This window comes from Periplaneta americana, chromosome 4, assembly GCF_040183065.1.
Source record: "Periplaneta americana isolate PAMFEO1 chromosome 4, P.americana_PAMFEO1_priV1, whole genome shotgun sequence".
In the NCBI taxonomy this organism is placed as follows: Eukaryota; Metazoa; Arthropoda; class Insecta; order Blattodea; family Blattidae; genus Periplaneta; species Periplaneta americana.
In genome coordinates this window covers 81360741-81381646 of record NC_091120.1, presented here as the reverse complement: position 1 = coordinate 81381646, position 20906 = coordinate 81360741, and the positions used below count along the sequence as shown (strand labels likewise).

Genomic DNA, 20906 nt, shown 5'->3' with positions numbered 1-20906 from the left:
AACATTAGAAAAGTTATCTATGATTAAATACTGTTGAGTTGTAGAAGACAAATCTTGTAGTCCACATGGGAAAATATGAAATACAATTATAAAAGAAGAAATAGCTATTGAAAGATAACTGAAAGCACTAAATTGACAACAGAAGATTCTCTGATACTGAACTGATACATCATACTGCCCTACATTCATTTGACTGGTTGTTTACCACTATGTAACACTAAAAGAACGGAAGTGGTGAACATCTGCTTGTTCCTAGACAGCTGCATTGTGAACGTCAGTGACCCAGGACGGCGACGGGATTACAGAAAGTAATCCCCGCTAGCAGGCACTATTACGTTTACCCAGTCAGTGAATAAGAATCAGATCTTCAAAACTTGCTGATACAGTTTACATATTTCGGAGTGGAAGATACAAAAAATTGATATGAAAAAAGAGAAAAATCTATCTGGAAAGGTAAAAAAGAAAAAGAAACGTGGATTACAAGATATGTTTAAATTATGGAATAAAATAATTAAATTACTTCTTCTTTAATATATTTTTTAAATATTCCTGTGAATCTAGTTTTGGCACTAGGCGACGCTGTTATGAAATTAATTTAAAACGCAAAACATATTAGTTTTACTTAATCTTCATGGTAGTTATTGTGGGTAGATTTATGAATACAGCTTTTCATAAATGCGATATTGCAAATGTTACATGTGAGACAACTGTGGACGTCATGTATATTGTGTGCCTGAAAGATAAATTTCTTGAACGATAAACATTCCCTTCATAGTGATAATAATTTCAATATGTCTTCTTCAGATTAGATTAAAATAAAAATGTTTTAATTTTCTGCGGTTTCCACTGCAGCTTTCACAAGGAAAGTTATTAATTATAAACAAAATATATGCTAAACATTTATTGTTGGAATCTTACAATGGGAGGAATAAGTTGTAGATAACTATTTTTTATTATGCAAAACTGGCAAGCAAACATGGATACAATAACAGAAATTTCATTTATAGAGAAATTTAAAAGTCTCTATCACGCTGTATATTTTCAAGTTTTGGTGTTGCTGTTATGCATTATATGTTGTTGAGAAAAGGTGTTTTGAAAGTTAAAATTAATGTCTTTGATTGTGGTATTTTAATGTTGTTGTGAGATGTTTGCAGGCGTGACCTTATATACGTCTGTTTACAATGATCATACCCATTTTCCCTTCTGTACAGTGAAGTGAGGAAGAGATTTCCGAAAGTGTTGAAGTTGGTAAGTTGTGCAGAGTTTCATTTTAATTTGTGAATGCTTGTTTAAGAAGTAATGGAACTATAAATTTATGTAAGTTAGTAGCCTAATACAGTGGAACCTCGATTTTGGGTTTCTCGATTTAAGATTTACCCGCATTTTGCATTCTTATTTTGTGGTCCTGGCAGAAGTCCCATATATGCAATGCTTTTTTTACCCCAATTTAATGTTTCTCGATTTAGTGTTTTACCCGCATTTAAGAAACAAGTTTTTTGTGCTAACAAGGCAAACTAGCTTCGATTTGTATTTTCCCACCCCTAAATGCTTATATCCTTGTTTAAGATCGTTTCAGTAACACTTCCCATTCCTCTCCTTATCTGCCACGTGTACCCACGCAAGATACCTGATGCCACGCGCTAGTCAGAAACCATGCGTTAATCACATGCTGCAGTCTGTGAGATTCAGTTCACAACAAAGCATTGCATTAAGATTGAAAGTGGACAATTTTAAGGCTTCTAATGGATAGCTACATTGCTTTAAGCAGCGACATATCACATACAATGTGTGGTGAAAGTCCAAATGTTCTAGATGAGTCGGTGGATCATTGGAAAGATGAGGTCCTTCCATGTCTCACTGAAGGCTATAATGCCGATGAGATGGGACTCTTCTTCTCCCCGATGGCAGATAAGAGCCTCCACATGAAAAGAGAGACCTGCCATGGTGGGAAGAAAAGTAAGGAGAGGCTTACTGTTCTTCTCTGTACAAATGCAGATGGTTCTGATAAGTTGAAACCCTTGTAATTGGCAAATATGAAAAACCAAGGTATTTTAAAAATGTTCACACACTGCCATGCAGTTACAAGAACAAGATTGCCTGGACTGCAAAGCAGACATCTATTCTTGATTTCTTCAAGAAGTGACAGGTAAACTTAATGCAGTCAACCAGTGAACTTAATGTCTTGGAGCTCTTTAAATTATTTTTGTTCTTTTACATAAGGATAGACCATAAAAATTAGTTTTTAAATATGTTCATGTGTTTCTTTTTCAATTTTGGCAAAACCTCCATCTTGGGTTTTTCTCGACTCTGGGGTATAATTTGTCCAGTCCCCTGAAAAACCCTGAATCGAGGTTTCACTGTATGTTGTTCTAATTCCTAAACATTTGACAATAAATAAAGAAGAAATGCGCACAAATGTGCATAGGATGTTTGTTCGTTAGTCTTCTGTGCTAAGTTTGGTCACTGTTTTTGGGCACTCGGTACACTGCAGGACGTGGTACTTGTCACAACTTGCACCACAGAATTTGCGGACACACTTCTCGGACACTGTATGGAATTGTGTTGTGCTGCACACTTTGAAGTGAAATCCATGCATTGCTAGCCTTGTGACTACGTTCCTCATGCGTTGATTAGTCCCAGTCCAACTTCGGTCTACCATGGCGCTAGTGGCGTAGAACTCGTCATCTATGTTGTTCCTTTTCTGTGTATTCTCTTCTAGAAGTTGTTTGCCTTTAGTTAGTTTTCTTGCACTCCAATATTTTTTATGGATGGTATCATGCATGAATAGAGCTGTGTACTGAGGGTCCAAATTTATTACATCATTTTGAATTGCGCAGAATACTATTTCGTTTATTTTTAATTTCCATCCTGTGAAGGTGGCTTGTTAACCCTCGGTCTCTATCTGCTTTGGAAAAACGTACTCTATACCTGGGGTCTTTTTTGACCCCTGATAGATTTCTTTCAACTAACTTGAGAATAGGAAGTTGTAAGGATTATTATTGGTTAATTGATGTATTTTGGTATTGATTCAAGAGTTTATGGGAGTACATTTTTAGTAAAGTTGTTTTATTACTGTTAAAAAATATTAATGAAAATTTAACAGCACATAATTCTCACAAACGCATTGCACTGTTGTTTTGTTGTTGTTGTTAATAACACTTTAGAATGCCATAAGTCTAATAATAATAAAACACGACTAATAATTACTAGACTATAAATTACCTCATATTAGAATGTCATTATACAGGGTGTTTTTGTATTCATACATTTGTAACATGTTCCGCGCCGTGGCGTCATTTTCTAAGGCATCCTGCCTAGGACTCGCATTACGGAATGCGCGCTGATTCCATTCCCCATGGTGGAAGAAATTTTCTCATGAAATTTCGGCCACTGTATGGAAGTGGTGTCCACCCAGCATTGTGATGCACTTGGGGATTTATGATAAGTAGCGAAAATCCGGTTTCGCAAACCAGCTGTAACGACTGGGGGGATCATTGTGCTAACCACATGATACGTCCATTCTGGTTGGATGATCGTCCACCCCTGCTTCGGCATGTGGACCTGAGGCCAGCAGCCCGCTGGTCAGTCTTGGGCCTTCATGGGCTGTAGCGCCATGGATTTACTTTGCTTTACTTTACTTTACATATTTAGGGATCTCTTTTCGATTGGCTCAAAGTGTTCCCACTAGTGTTGGTTCTTCTGTAGCAGTTCTTGTCCTAATTCAAAACTTGTGAAAAAATTGTCAACAGTAACATTCCTTCCACTTCCTCTCACATAATCCACAATATCGTTTACGACACCTTTTCCTTGACTTAGCTCTCTTTCCTCTGCAGACTTTCCTGTATAAATTTGTGCATTTTTCAAAAGTTTGTCTCACGATCCACGGCAGTCCATACCTTTATGCCATGTTTCCCTGGCTTGGAAGAAATGTAAACTTTGATTGTACATCGTCTCTGAATATACACAGGTGTTCGTCTACTGTAGTGTACGGTTCAGGAATATAAGACGACATACACCCATCAACAAACATTTCAGAATCTACACGTATGACTTCTGCTTTTGACCCTCATGCAGCTTTCCTTTTTTCCTTGTCAGTTTGTCGTCGAAACGGAGACACATCAAAATACTTGAAAATCGCGAATAAGTCATTGTAGCTTGGAAAATAGGCAAACCATATTCTTTGGACCAAAATTCATCAAGTAGTTTCCCCCTTGCTGTGTGCACCCCTGCTGTTATGAGAAGACCGAAGAAAGGCTGTAGTTTTGTTGAATCTGGCTTACTCCAGTGTTGAAGGGAAATGCATTTATCTTTCACATCTTCATCACGATTGTTAGTATGCATTGATATTCTATTCAAAATGTGATCGGTTATAAAAAGTGAGAAACAATCCGATCTAATTTGCAAGTAGGTTATATCCTAACATGCTGAGAAATATTAGCTGTTTGGCCCACTGTATTTCTAGAAGGTTGCTTACGCTGTGGTGATGGCTGAGTAGCATAGTTCAGTTGTCCATTTCTTTATGTAAGTAAATGTGTCTAATACATTGACGTTATCATCTGCATCAATAAAATCAATATCTATTTCGTCTTCAACTTGAATATCTTCCTGTCACATCTACTTCTGCAACACCGCTGTCGCTTTCGAATATGAAATCATTGTCACATTCACCATCACTGTGGTCTGCGTCTTTTAGAGCATGAATAAAGCTATAACCTTTCTGAAAATCAATATTATAAATTATTATTTATAGTAAAGAGAGAGACAAACCGACTTACTTCATTAGAAATCTACTGCAAACTGAAAACAGTTAACTAAAAATGTTCAAATATCTCACAACAGTGCATCCCAGTTCAAGAAATATCAATATTTGATCTGTATTTGTCCCATTGTTGTCATAAAATACACCAAGAGCGAGACCAAGTAATAAATTCATTATAAAAAATTAGTATAGCGTACTCTATACCTGGGGTCTTTTCTGACCCCATGTGATAAAAATGAAAAAAATTGTTATACCGCTTATAGTAGGATCATGTCAATGTAACAATTGTAGCCAAACGTTCACAAATAGCATATCTGGAACATGGGAGAGTTATGTCAACATTTTACATATCCATTTGTAAAAAATAAAGGATTGGGGTCACAAAAGACCCCAGGTATAGACCGAGGGTTAAGCAATCATCTGAACATTACAACTGTATATTTTTGTGATTTTTGGGGTATTACTCGAGGATTAGTTAAAAAGATCTTCCATTTGCTATTAACTGCAGCTGAGATAATTCTACTTCTCGCAACCATCATATTTTTGAGACAAAAATGATGATTGAAACAGTGTTGCACTAGGAGCTTCTTGAAATGCAGACGTTATGACTTTGAACAGAGGCCCATTTCACAATGTTTACAAATTAACAGTATACAAATCACAAGTAAAAGATTACAAATGCTTGTAAGCTCTGTATCATAGTGTAATCTTATTAATTTATAAAGTTTGAAAAGCTTTACAAAATCAGCTAAAGAAATTTACAAACGAGAGTATTCATTATGCAATGTAGTCTATAATAGTTTACAAAATATTGCTAAGAAGCAGAGTTAAAGTTCTCATATTTTTACCACTGAGAATGGTTATGCTTCTATTTTATCCTAAAATATATTGTATAAGCTAGCTAAACTATATTTCAATAATATAAAATACAGAATATCACTGAGAAACATTTTAAAAGTATCGATACTTTACTGGATTATGCGATAATGAAACTGCTGATTGCCTTGCTATTAGAAGGTAATTATTATTTAATGCAGGACCTCTTGAAATCATAATTAGCCACAATAATAATAATAATAATATCTTACAAAACCCCATGACAACTTCATCATTCCTAACAGTTAAAAGATTAATCATCTCAGAATATTAGGATATAATATATATTTCAAGTAATAAAAGATGGGAGTGTCTCATTGTACAACAAGATACAGTCAACTCCAGATATAGTGAACCTCTGCGGACTTACATATTTCGTTCACTAAATCCGAAGTGTTCGTCCCCTAACCTTAAATGACAGGAATGAATGAACTTGTGAACAAGAAAATAAAATACTGTACAGTAATTAAAATATTTCATTTTTGCGGGATGGATTACACTGTAGTCTTTACTGTTACTCACAGTTGATTTACTTAAACTATGCTGTCAACCCACGTCCGCTTGCGAAAGACCACGTTCAATGTCACATAATATTCGCCTTATCTTCCAAAGAAAAAAAAAAAACACTTTCTGCTTTGATATTTTTATACAGTACATTCACTGTTTGAACACTAGAAACAGACTGATCAGGTAGAAACGACACGCTGTTATTGTGTGACTGCGTTCTCAACCTTGGAATTTTCCTGGTCACTTAATGGAAACTGGAAGGGGGTTGATGGGGTTTAAAAGCCATCGGAATCTTACCTTCATTTATGCTCTGGATATAATGTCCTTCCCCTCTTAATAAAGGAAGGCAATTTCATTTTCCGTTTCGATGCTCTCCGTCATAATGGAAATGTTCCTGAGAACAAAAGGCAACCCTTTGATGGTGGACGATTAGAAATAACAGAAGAGTAGTTAGTGTGCCTGAGAACAGAATGGCAACCTTTCGACAGTGGAGTGAGTCATGGTCATCACACGTTGCCTGGATTTACAGTATAGCTCATTGTCTAGGAATCTCTAATCTTTGTCCTTTGACTAACAGAGTAAGAAACTTAGAATCTTGTTCTCAACACATTCTTTTAATTCTATACAAGAAGATCTGACTTCAAATAAGAATTTGTCAGGATACAACTCTTGTAGCTTCAATTTTTAAGGTTCACTATAAACGGAAATATTAACATACTTTTTAATGTATGCGGGTCGGAACCAATAATTTAGGTTCACTATATCCAGAGTTGACTATAAATCCTGAGTATCCATAGAGAAGTGCAGTTGCATACTTTCGATTACTCACAGGGCATAATGTCCAATATAGAAAGGTCCAACATATGAGAATGCCCATATGTTTTTAATGTCCAGGGTACAAAAAGGTCCAATTTACTGAAAAGGTCTGTTACATAATGTCCATTTGATTGGTAATGTCCAAAGTACGAAAAAGTCCAACCTAAACATAATTTAAGAACACAATTACTCATGCAGTGATCTCTGTAATATAACTTTATTTGGTAGTATAATAGTTGTAACAGAAACCTTATAACCAAATTTTTATGAACTTCGAATATGCAAGGTAACATAATTTACTCTTCATCAACATTTCAGGCTTATCCGGGTTACTGTATAATTTGTGAGATGATATGAAATTGTTTTAAAATAGCGGGGTAAATTATATTCAGCTTTATATTGATGGTAGTTGTTTACTAGAATGGCGATTCTTTGTTGGTTCTCTATATACATTTTATTTAGGGGCTGGTTCTAGTGTGACCTGCAAGTAATTGTAAGACCATGGTTTCCGTTTGGTTGTGTTGCTGTTTGAGATGTCCAATAAAACGCCACTTATTTACATGGTATGCAACTACTAGCCATTGAAATTGCAAATGAAAACTCTCACAATTGCAACAGGAGGGTCTATAGGGTTAATCTATGCACATAGTCTTACACGTACTTCAGCTAATTACACGAATGCCATCTCTCTTTACTCTTATAATAATATCTAAGAATTTGTTACACATCTAGTATTGCAAGATTTCCTCTCATAACATCTCCAGTATAAAGTTGGCTTATTTCTGTTTTCTGAATAATGTATTAAAGCATTGGCTTGTTCTTCTGTGCATAGGTAATTTGCGCCATGTTTGCACAGTCAAATTTAATACGGAATATTGTAAAATTCATCTTAAATGTTGTTAAACTTTAAGCTCTTTCATTTAGTATTGTGTAAAAACAGTAATAAACAAATAATGAATAAAGAGATTGAACTATTATTGTAGCCTAATTCTGAATTTTTGCATATTGGACTTTTCTACATATTGAACCATTTTGTATATCGTATTGGATCTATTGCGTATTGGACCTTTTCGTACATTGGACATATTACATTTTAAACTTTTTTGCTTTTGACATTTACTGCTCAGACCAAATTCCTTGGTCGATTTTTACTGGAATAAGCATAAACCTTATATATAGTAATCAGTTTAATGTTGAATTTGTTACACTTGCTGATGTATCACGTAATGAGAATATGCTTTCTTGCAAAGGATGGAGTGGAGCTTGCGCCGCCAATCCTGTTTGACGTCAATGAAGATTTCCAGATGCCAACAAATAAAAGAAACTTCTTCTGTGCAGAAGGCGGCATGTCTGTTGCTCGCCAGTTCCTGGAACAGTACTATCAAATTTATGATAGTGATGATAGGCAGCCATTGATAAATGCTTATCATAATGATGCATTATTTTCAATAACATCAACCTATCCACCTGGTCAAAGTTCTACTACCAATTCTAAGTGAGTAATTATTTCATGTTTACTCGCAAAGAAAAGTAAATAACTAAATAAAAAAGACGTGTTATATTCAGGCATGATCGACTTCACTAACTAGATTGCTTGCACTAAAATTGCCGAAATGTGCACTAAAAATATATGATATGCAGTGAAGTAAAATTTACTGCTTAGCCGAAATTTTTCTTCATTTGCCTCCGACCAAGTATAAAATATTTTTATAATATAAATTATGTAATAATGATAATATTGAAATAATAATATAAAGTCAATACTAATAACAATAATATTTTTGCACATAGAATACGTAAAAATACAAAAACCAATGAAAAAGCCACAAAATATTTTCAAATGCTGTTACCAGAAAGTCCAGTGTCGGGAAAGAATGAGATTATAAACGAGTCAAAGGAGAATAATTACAAGGAACTAAGTCTCCCCAGTTTAAAAATGCTATTGTTTTTTCATACACTTGAAAATATAGCATTTCAGCATTGCTGGAAAAACATTTATCCTGCTCTTTCATTTTCCATTTCAATAGTAAGTTGTTCTTCTTTTGCCATTTTAAATCTTTCTTCACCGAAGACTTTAATACTTCACTTTAACACGTTTTGATACAAACTGAAATGGAAATCACACATTTATCCAAGCATATCGACCCTCTCATTATTGTTAATAAAGGACTGTCGAAACATAATTAATTTCTTTTATATGTGCCAACTTTTTCTGCACGTGTTACTGAAAAACAGTCAGGCTTTAGTGAGTGAGATTAAATTGTTCATGATAGCAAGCTAACAGTCAATTAATTTAAATCAGGCAATAATTGCTTTCAGTTTAAAACACATTCAGTTTTCGCATGTTGTTGAAGTGTTAACAATAATACAATTATTCATTGAAACTTATTGAGCTGTGAAGAAAGAAGAAGCATGCCAGTGATGTCAAAACAAGCGCATTTTTGTGATCTTGCATTTTTGTTTTAAACGTTAATAACATAATAAAGAGTTAAGAAGGAATATTCACATAAATTCCATAGTAGTACAACTATACTGTACTGAGTGAATGAAACACATTATTCATAAAGAAATTTATATCCCAAAGAAAGAGATTGAATATGATATGGTAAGCTGGAATTAATATTGATGGTATCTTTAGCCTTGTAAAAGTAGTCAATAAACTAATCAAAACAATATTATAGTACAAAGCAAAATTACCTAGGTATATGTTTTAACTGTAATATTACAGAACAAAACTCTTATCGCTTTATGCTTTTAAGGTCATAATGGTGTGCAACTTTCTATCATCAGAATATTAAATTGCTTTCTCGAAATCTGCTGAAGCTGTAGAGCTGACATTTTTTACAACACATGGACACTTATGTTTTGTTTATGATTTAACAGTAGTTGCTTTGTTAATTCATTTCCTTACAAACATTTTCCCATGCAAATATTTTCAAAAATTGTAATACACTATCTTCAGTATGATAATAAATAAAAGTGAATATTACAGTTGTATCATCATACACCTGTAGTATTGACTTTTACTTATTATCATATTGAATCAATGATCACTGTAAGAATTTTGATCATGGCATTTCTCAATATACTATTACAGTAATACGTATTTACAATATATTAGATTTTCGAAAACATTGTTTTAATACCTGTAAGGCTACAAAATAAACATATTATCTGAAAATTTCACTTTTCTGTAAAAAAGTTGAGAAAATATTCCTTTTGAATAAAAAGCAAGCTTGTGAAAAATGAGCATTAAAATTAAAACTTATATTCTTGTAATATACTTACACCTCTCAAACAAATCTAAAAATTAACATGGATACAATTATAATAAGTTCTCTTTCCTTTATCCATTAAATCAGAGCTGGCCATCCCTGTACATAGCTCGACTAAGCGGCATATACTACCTTTTTTGCTTGTCTCTTTCCTTTCCACAGTAAAGTGCTCAGGCTCTTCTCTAAAGCGCGCACTTGCACCTATGGGCATCAATTGACATGACTGATGTATGCTTTCTACATGTTCTTTCATTTAAAGTTCAGTTTTATGTAATACTGTTTGTCTTTCATGAGGATCAGTTTTTATTTATACTGAAAATATGTTGCAATTAAATGTTATGTAGATATTGTATTGTTCTGGAACAGAACAGAGAATCGTTTTATTGTTTATGTTTTTATGTATTTATTAAAATGATACGTCATTATATATTTCAGGTTGGCTAATTACATAAGTGATAGTCGGAACCTTCTTCGTGTAAAAGACAATATTCGGAGACAGAGGTTACTGTACCAGGGGAAAATGTCTGTTATTACATGTCTCACAAAGCTGCCAAAGACGCAACATGATCCTCTTTCATTTGCTGTGGATCTATCAGTGTGCACAGTAAGTTAGAACTATTTGTTTCTATATTAGAATTTAGTAAATTTCTTGATTGATATTTTATTCATGGAAAAGAGGTTATAAATTTTTAAAAAGAATTTCAAATTTGGAAACTCTTTGCCTATTATCAAAGAATCTTGCATTTTAATATTAATATGATAGAATCATGCATTTTAAAATAATGTTTTTTTTCAATATTGTATTTACCAAAAGAAAATGAGTAATTGTTATTGTATATGTAATGATACCCACTGATGTACAAATTAAAAGTGGATATCATTTAAGCCAAGACTATTTGAGAAGTGACAATTAACATTGGAACCTAACCAATCATATTTATTACTATGTAATAATCTTCTTCTTCTTGTATCCTGTTGTTCCTAGGTGGAACATAGGGCAGCAGTAAAGTTCCTCCAGCGTACTCTATGTAATAATATAAATGGGTTATTGGCTGAAAACCCATGATATTTATAATCATGATAATATGACGTTTATTCTTAGTTGGTTATTTATGCATGTATCACACAGCTTCCTGTGGTGATATTTTTATGGTGGTTCTCAGTGGTCAAGTGGTTGACATGCTAGCTGCTAATTGAAGCTTCGAGATTTAGGCACGGCTAGAAACAATAAAATCCTTACCATAGTTTCCTGTGGGAGGGAAGTAAAATTCTGGATCCTTTGTCTCATTCATTCATTTATTATATTCCATAGATCTTACATGAGCAATGAAGCTTTAAGATGTGGAACAAGTCAAAATTTTGCAATATTACAATTACAATTTTTACAATATTTTACAATTTTTACAGTTTTACAATTTAGTAATTTTCTACAATGATGAGGTGAGGTCCGAGGATTCGCCAAAAGATTACCCGACATTTGCCTTTTGGTTGGGGAAAACCTCTGAAAAACCCAACCAGGTAATCAAATCAAAGGGGTGAAATGAAGTGATGCCGAGGACTCGCCATAGACCATCCGGCTTCAGTCCCACGGCTGGGGAAAACCTCGGAAGAAACCATTCAATGAGACCATTACATTTATGGCGCATAAAAGATCCCTTCTACTTCTAGTAGGCTTTAGGCTGTTTCCTGTTCACTTTGAACTTCAATACTGAATAATCTCCACATTAGAAACTATCACTAAATAATATAATGCTACAATGAAAATATTGCCCTTTAATAATATATACAGAATGTCTACATTGTGGAAAGTCGGTGGTAGTCAGAAGTGAAGGAAGTTAAATTTGGTCATGGAAAGTTATGGATATCATTCTAATTCTTGAAAAGTCAGGAAAATTTCTTCAGTGATGAAACTTGATGGAAAAATTTTATGCTCTAACCTGTCGCAACTCAGGTTATAGTAACTTTTTTTAGATGTGCAACAGAAGTAAATTTGTTTCAGATTTTCATTATTAAAGTTTCAGAAAGAATACCATTATGGCTAATCAGTGTATATTTTCCAATTATCTTATTTTTAATCTCTTCAATAATGACTACTCCTAAAATCGGAGTCGAAACTTTTGGGGTAGCATAGTGTCGCATGTTTTCTACCATACGAGTATTTTAACACTTTTTAGAAAAAAAAAGTTACTCACTGTGTTATTCTAGGCAGCCATTCAGCTCTTGCTGTGTTGATTTTTAATTAAAAAATTGCTTTGTAATTTGCATGAAGTTTGTAAAGTAAATATAAAAACAACTTGAAAAGAAAAATGAAAGCCAAGAAGTGGAGAGAGCTAGGCCAGCTATGGGGATGTTGGAAGCTGGGTTTCCTTGCCCCCCCCGAAGAAAATCATTTAGAGCAGAGAGGTTAACATTCTTCATTCAGATCACTGGTTAGTCAGGGAAACCTAAAATTAATTTTGTTCAGGGGAAGCCAGGGAAAAGTTTTTTTTTTTTTTTTTTTTTTTTTTTTTTTTTGCAAATTGAAATGGTCAATCTTTATAATTATAATTTTTAATTAATTTATTAATTCATTTTCAGTTTCTGGATAAAACTACTAATGATAAGGGTATTTGACTCGTGTACTCTGTAGTTTCACAAGATATGTTATTGTTTGAATAGTTACATACTTCGAAAATTAGTTTTATACGAAAATTTATTGAACTGTAATAATAGTCCATAGTTCATATTCTGTTAAAGTGTGACAATTTCAATCATATATGAAATTTTTAGCAAACCTTTTGGCACTTTATCATAATTAAGCTATGTATTCTTTATATTGAGACTGTAGATTTCTTTATCCATAGCATTTTGTATCTCATTTTCTTTATTCTTGTGTTTCATAGCCGCAGCTTATGATGTTAACAGTGTCAGGTGTATTTCTTGAGCCTAGTCCTACAAGAAATCAAGCACTTAGATCATTCAACAGGGTCTTTGTCATAGTGCCTTTTGGTGAGGGTTTTTGCATCGTGAATGAGGAGTTGTTTGTTACAAATGCAACTGATGAACAAACCAAGGTAAGCAAGCAACTATGTCAGTTTTTGTAAAATAATTATTGTATGGCTTTCTTTTATGTAATAAATACTTACGAGGAGCAGGCTTCATATATACGTTACTTTGCTACTCTGTCTTACATTGCTTCTTTTAAGTTTTGGAATGTGATGCAATTTTGTAGGATTAGCGATTCCTAGACAATGAGCTGTACTGTAAATCCAGGTAATGCTTGACGACCTTGCCTCACTCCACTGTCGAAGGGTTGATATTCTGTTCTCAGGCACTCTATGTACTCTACTGTTATTTCTACTCCTCCACCGTCAAAGGGTTGTCTGTTGTTCTCAGAAACATTTTCATTATGACGGATAGCATTGAAACAATGGAAAATGATATTGCCTTCTTTTATTAAAAAAGGACGGACATTATGTCCCAAGCATAAATGAAGATAAGATTCCGATGACTTTCAAACTCCATCAATCCCTCCCAGTTCCATTAAGTAATCTGAAAAATTCCAAGGCTGAGTATGCAGTCATACCATAACAGCGTTTGTCATTTCTACCTGATCAGTCTGTTTCTAGTGTTCCAACAGAGAATGTACTGTATAAAATTGTCGAAGTGTAAAGTGTTTTCTTTGGAAGATAAGGTGAATATTATGTGACATTGAACGTGGTCTTTCGAAAGCGGACGTGGGTCGACAGCATAGTTTAAGTAAATCAACTGTGAGTAACAGTATACAGTGTAATCCATTCCACAAAAATGAAATATTTTACTTTCTTGTTCACAGTTTCATTCATTTGTCATTTAAGGTTAGGGAAGAGACACTTCGGATTTAGTGAACCTCGGATATATTGAATGAAGTATGCAAGTTCACAGAGGTTCACTATATCTGGAGTTGACTGTATTTCCATATATTTTTATTTTAAATTAATAGAGGAATAACAAACATAATAAAACAAAAGTGTGCAAAATTTCTGTAATATTTTACGAAACATAGTGGTAGATCCATAATGGAGCCCATTTGTAATGTGAGGGTTAAGGTCCTTGCTTGTAGTTAACATTTCACTCTTAATTTATTACCGTAGGTACAACCAACAGTATATGTGTGCTCGTGTGTTTTTTTGCTGAAATGTCATTTGTTGCAGGCTGCATTCAAGACACCTCCAGTAGTAATGTCACCGCCAACCCCAGCTCCCACTCCTGTACCAGTTGCAGTTGCTGGTTCTCCTCATGGAGCTTTAATTGATGATAATACAAAACAGCAGATGGTGGAAGCTTTTGCTGCTCAATCTGGGATGAATTTGAGTTGGACAAAAAAGTAAGTAGGCTTCAGTTTAATTATGGAATTTATTTTACATTGTTTATATTTGAATGCTGTGTATCTGGACATATTTATATTGTAGATAAGATATTATATTACCTTAATGCATTCCCGTCTTCAGAGGTTCTTATAGTGTACTGTAAACCAATTGGAATTTCATAACATTTTGTGGGACATTTAATGTGCATGTATAACTTATCCTTACTTACATTCATTCATTCATTCATTCATTCATTCTTTCTTTCTTTCTTTAATTCTTGAACGCAGTATCAATAGCCACTGTAATCGTGTTAAATTTGACATAGCTTCATTTCTGGGATTCTTATTGACCTTTAGAAATTACAGTTACGGTGTCAAAAATAGTAGGAAAATGTTGAAACATTATGGATAACTGTACTTATTTTGATAATATTGTCATTTTCTTGGATTCCCAGTGCTGCTTCTTCAAATTGATCGATAATAATTTATTTTATAGGGCAGTCTGATAGTATCCATTCTTTTGATGTGGGATATACAGTAGAACCTCTTTTTAACGAACCTTGGAAGGATTATTTATTTATTTTTTTTCTTTAAGTAAATTGGGAAGGAAAGGCTAAAATAATTAGTACTAACATTGTGTTATATACCAAATGTTATAATCATTCAATTAAGCCTACAATAATTATTTACAATAAATTTTATAAAATATTTTCTAACTCTTCAAATGGTAAGGCACGAATGTTTTACCGTTTGGTTGAACCCGAACCACACTGAAACTCGGCATTGAAAATTTTTTCATTCTTTAGTATTCCCCATAAAGAAGTAGTTGGCAAACTATGCTTTTTTTTTGCCATGTGCCAGACATGGGGATTTCAGACCCCGCATGTCAAGACTGCTTTCATCCCTCCTTCTGTCTATGTTTATAAAGAGCACGACCTAAATGTGCTTACTGCTAGCCTTTGGCGGACCACCAATATAAGTGCATTATAAACAGGCAATTTATCCCACAAGAAGAGGTCGAACATTTAAATAGGAATGGACTCTGCCATATTTTGTGGCTTACAAAGATAATGCAATGTACTGTGTGCTGTGGGGGGGGGGGGAACTGTGTATTTATACAACATCGTCATTGTAACACCACCCAGAATTGTGTTCTTTGAGAAAGTGCCAGTATCACGTTAAGCACAAAAACACTGTTCATTCATTTAACATTTTTATTATAACTTTTTTAACATTAATAATAATAATAATAATAATAGTAATAGTAATAAACAACCTCTGATTGATGATCTGACTGATACATATATCTATCACCAGGAAGTACAGTATATCTCACTTCACGATATGTGTCACGAGGAATGACTATTTATTGTCTGTATACATCTCAAGCCCGATTAGTGAAATATGTTACTAGTTAGCGATATATGCAATGGAGGGATAAAGGAACTGGCCACCCTACCCCATTATCTCTTTGCTTAGTTGCCTCATGAGTGATGCCGTATTGGTGTCACTTATAAGGTTCAAACCTGTCTTCTGACAGTTGACTAAACATTATTATTATTATTATTATTATTATTATTATTATTATTATTATTAACAATATAAAATATTACAAAGGCCATCATCTAGGTTTTTCGAAATCCATTCACTGTTCCTGTCAATAAAGTGCCACCAGAGTTACAGGTAGAGTTATTGAAGCTTCAGTGTAACTCAGAGTTCATTGAGGAATATTATCTCTGTGTCAGAGAACATTTCTGTCTAAAAAAATAATATGCCAACCTGCGTACCTTTGGAATGAAGACTAATATTACAAGTCATCATATATCTGTGAACAGTTTTTTCTCATATGAAGTTTACAAAATCATTTTACTGTTTTAGGTTGTCAGAAATAAATTTAGCGTCAATGCTCTGGCTGATAGTGTCCAGTTTGAAGCCAAGAAATTTTCTCCTTGCTAAAATATAACGTAAACACTACTGAAAACAGTACTGAATAAATAAATATTGGTGTAAGATTATTTTTGTATTTCTCTGGTTGAGAATGTTAAATTTGACGCCAAAAATTTTTTTATTTAAGTAAATAAACTGTGTGATTTCACGTTCATTTTTTCTGTTAATGTTTTTAAAATACATCTCTTTTCGTTGCAAGATTGTATTTATGGATTTATTAAACACAAATACGTCGATTTGAAACGATTATTTCCTTTTGTACAATACAAGTGCCACATTTTAAATAGTAGTTCCCAAGTATTTAAATCAAAGCATAAAATACAGGGTGATTCATGAGGAAAGGTAAAAAATTTAAGATACGATACCTTAAGCCATTTAAGTGAAAAAGTTCATATGAACATAGGTCTGTTTTCGAACGATGGCTGAGCTAGGTACATTTTTTTGGTAAAACGTCTCTCCCCAATGTGAATCAATCGTTACCATATACTGCTGATGTGAGAACATGAGACAAGGTCACCGATCGCAATGAATGACGTAACATTGGAATCTGCAGTGTGAGCAATGTAGATAAGAAAAACAAACCGGGTGGGGGACATTACAAATGTCCAATCGCCTGCCCTTGTCTGATGTAATGACACTGAACCAGCACATTATACAGGTACAGTTATCGGAAGTGTTAAATTGTGTTTTTCAAGATGCCTTATAAATTTTCGACTACAGAATATGCCGATATTGTGTATGTTTATGGTTTGTGCGATGGAAATTCCTTGCGTGTCGTTGCTGAATATGAACGATGCTTTTCCAACAGAAGGGTACCATATCAAAGAGTATTTACTGTCTATGGGGTTGGATGAAAGACTTGGTATAGCAAAGGAAGGGAGAAACGAGAGAGGCGCTAATCAACCGTATTTTGGATGTGGCATAAAGAACAGCCACGAACAACTTTCCCGAGCGCGATTCACACCCGAGCACAACAGTGCATTGAAGCAGAAGGAGATACCTTTGAAAATGTGCAAAAACATCGACCCCTACTTCTGGAATATTAGGTATGTATGCATACGTGAATATAAACTTTAAATTTGTCTGTCATCTGTCTCTAAATGCGAATTAGTACAATGGAATCTCAGAAGTTTTTGTGAAATCAAAGAGCCATATCTCCATAACCGTTCAAAAACGAACCCATATTCATATGAACTTTTTGACTCAGAATGACTTCAGAATTCAAATCCTAAATTTTTTACCTTTCCTCGTGAATCACTCTGTATATTACGGTACGTCACTGCTTCTGCTTCAGCGGACAGAGGGGAAAGGTAAGTCTTAGTACTTCCCTCCTCTTCTTTTGGCTGACACACAGCATGCCCATACCTGCTTGTGTGCGGTAGTGTTATTTGAGGATTAGCCTGGACATCCTTTATTATTTTTACTTTCTGTCCAATAGTTAATTTCTTCCATTCAGTAGCCATTATAACGATGCATAAACAACATAAACCATAAAAAAAAAAGTTGAAAACAGGATCCACACAACTCGCGAGAACGAAACAAACAAAACAACCACTCTGTGAAAGCAACGCAAAGCAAGACCATTAAGAACAATAAAGAATAACATCGCTGCGTGGCACTGCATTACTATCGAATGAAATGCACTATTAATATGCTGGTACTATTGGTTTTTGAAAGTCAATTCAATATTTCGGGCTTCATTATCACAGAATCCACTTAAAAAGAATTCCTTAAAAGCGGAATTTTCCTTAAACCAGGTTTTATTAAAAGTGGGAATTAATTACATTATTATTATTATTATTATTATTATTATTATTATTATTATTATTATTATTATTATTATTATTATTATTATTATTTGGCTAAGACTTAAACAGAGTATTACTTAAAAGACTGGAACATTAAAACGGGATTTTAACTCTATTTTACATTTTACATACTGGTTAAATGGATGTAAAATGTAAAATAATGTGCTTCAGTGGCTGACCATGACAGTATCTTTGAAAAATTTTGGAGTGCAAGAGGTCGAATGAGTACAGGGAGTTTACGTTGAAGGTATAAATGGCAAGCACATAAGACTGACACCTCTACTGCTACTGTAAATGCAAAGGTGAAAGGTTTTACCAACTACTACCCTGTAGTCCTCTATGGCCTGCAGTGGGAATAACTTTTTTTAATAGAATTAAGTTATTTCACTGTCTTAAATTGACATAATTTCAGGTGGTAACTTTTATTGTTGAAAGTTAGCAGGTGAACGAAATCCAGCTTTTAATATCACCCAAAATTATTTTTTTTTCTGTTCATAGGTGTCTTGACGAAACAAATTGGGACTTTAACCACGCTACATATGTTTTCACTCAACTGAAGGAGCAGGGAAAAGTTCCAGCAGAAGCATTTATTAAGTGAATGTATTATAGTTAACGAAGTTACAACATTACTTTGGAAATATACTTGGCAATATTGAAATTTGTTACAGTGTCAAGTATATGAGAAATTATGCTTGAAGTATTCATTCCCTATTGCATTAAGTATGGTAATTAATACTATTTGTTAAAGTGCATAAAGAAAAGACAAAATGTGTAAAGTGAGGTTGTAATAAAAACTTGTTTAAAAAGATTGAGATTGTGATTAAGTGCTTAAGTTTCTGGTAGAACAGTGTCAGACGAAAGCGTATGAATGCATAAAATGCTGAATGGGTTAATCTCTTTTGTGTAGTAAGTAGTAAAAGTTTGTTTATATATTGTTTCTCTATTATATAAAAAGTGAAATCCCGTACAGTTGAATGTTTCCCAAACTTTGTGTTTTTAGGCTTTTACAGTTAATTTCAAAATTTTGGAACTACATACAATTTTCATCATCAGGGCAAATATGTATGACCAGAGGGGTCACTTACCCCATAGGGGCCATTGTGTGTGACGACCCCTCTGATCATACCTATTTCTGGTTTCTCAAACTGTTTTATGAAATAAAAGACGAATCGAATTTTTCAAAAAGTACTTCATTTAAGTTTTAAAGAGTTGTATTGAAACAAAAAATATATTGATAAATGCAAACTGTTACTATGATTTAATTTTAAATACTCTGTGGTTAGTAACGTGTTTAAGGTTTATACTGTTAGCACTGAATTAGATGTATTCCAGTCAACGAACTTAGCTTTTTTAGTGACTTATAAATTCTCTTCTAGAAATAAATGTATTGACTTCAGAGATCTATGCTGTACTTCTGGGTTAAAAAATAAGTTTGGGAAACACTTTGTACCAACGGTTTAGAAATATATGAAATTAGTACCTGGTGATGCTCTTGATGCATTATTTGAAAGTAGTTTTCTGAATGTATTGTGTGTATATGTGGGCGTACTTGAGTATTAAGCCAAGCAATTATTCAAAATGGTTTTATCTGGTATCATACTCTCAAAACAATGGAAAATATGTAAAGGAATTTAGCTTTCATTATTTAAATAGATTGTGAATAACACATTGTTGGTGTTATCGCATAGATATGGAATTTAATGTATTTTTTATTATTATTATATCAACATAGACTACCGTTCAATTCAGTACCAGTGAAAGTTTTGCTGTTGTGCAAATGTTTTGTAATAGATAATGGCTGTGATTAGTTTTTATTTATGCACGGTGCAGATGGCATTAGAAGATTAGTAAGCCTACTGTGTTTTTTATAAATAAAATATTGTAATAAAACTAAAATACCATATTAAAATCATAGAGCATTTTAGTCAAGTATCTTGTTGGTGTTTTGAAGAATCTTACAGAAGAAACTTTCTCATGTGAAGGTATTTGACATGTATATGTTTCAAACACTAAAAATTAATATTTATCGATTTTTCTGTACTTAAAACATCATGCAAATAAGCAGAAAAGGAAAAGGTTTCAACTTGTATCAAGCTCTGAGATAACATTTATGAGCAAAACAGTTGCGTCCTGTGAGAGAAATAAGATACCTAACCATTGGAATAGTATCTGTAAAGTATTTAATGATAGCTTCAGAATGGTATCAGTAAAGTTTTCAATGCATATCATGTGTGACTTCGAAGTATATTAACATAAAGGAAAAACATTTTGATTAAAATACACCAGAGAAGCATAAATCCACAACTCTGGTTTCAAATTGATTGAATGTAAAATGTAATTTTAGTGGTGATGATGATAATGATTGCCACTTATTCTTTATGGAAATTTGTGATGACAAAAAGTACATATTTGTTAATTTACAACAGTAGAAACTTCAGTTCTGTGCAATATTTCTGTTCCAAAATTTTAAATATAATTCTTGGCTTAAATGCACATTTCACATACAAAACTTTTTTATAATACAGCATGGCATAATTAATGCTTCAAAAAAAAAAAAAAAAAAAAATATATATATATATATATATATATAT

The 20906-nt window shown here is 33.4% G+C and overlaps 1 protein-coding gene across 1 annotated transcript in view; it reads left to right on the top strand.

The window, feature by feature from the left end:
- Window positions 1–19123, top strand: part of sbr (small bristles) — a 55851-nt gene extending 36728 nt beyond the window's left edge. Inside the window, exons 9-14 of the mRNA XM_069823619.1 lie at window positions 1212–1248; window positions 8209–8453; window positions 10669–10837; window positions 13116–13286; window positions 14406–14578; window positions 18814–19123. Of these exons, the coding sequence (XP_069679720.1) occupies window positions 1212–1248; window positions 8209–8453; window positions 10669–10837; window positions 13116–13286; window positions 14406–14578; window positions 18814–18913 (895 nt within the window). The 3' untranslated portion in view covers window positions 18914–19123. The remainder of the gene's footprint in view (window positions 1–1211; window positions 1249–8208; window positions 8454–10668; window positions 10838–13115; window positions 13287–14405; window positions 14579–18813) is intronic.
- The last annotated feature ends 1783 nt before the right edge of the window (window positions 19124–20906 follow it).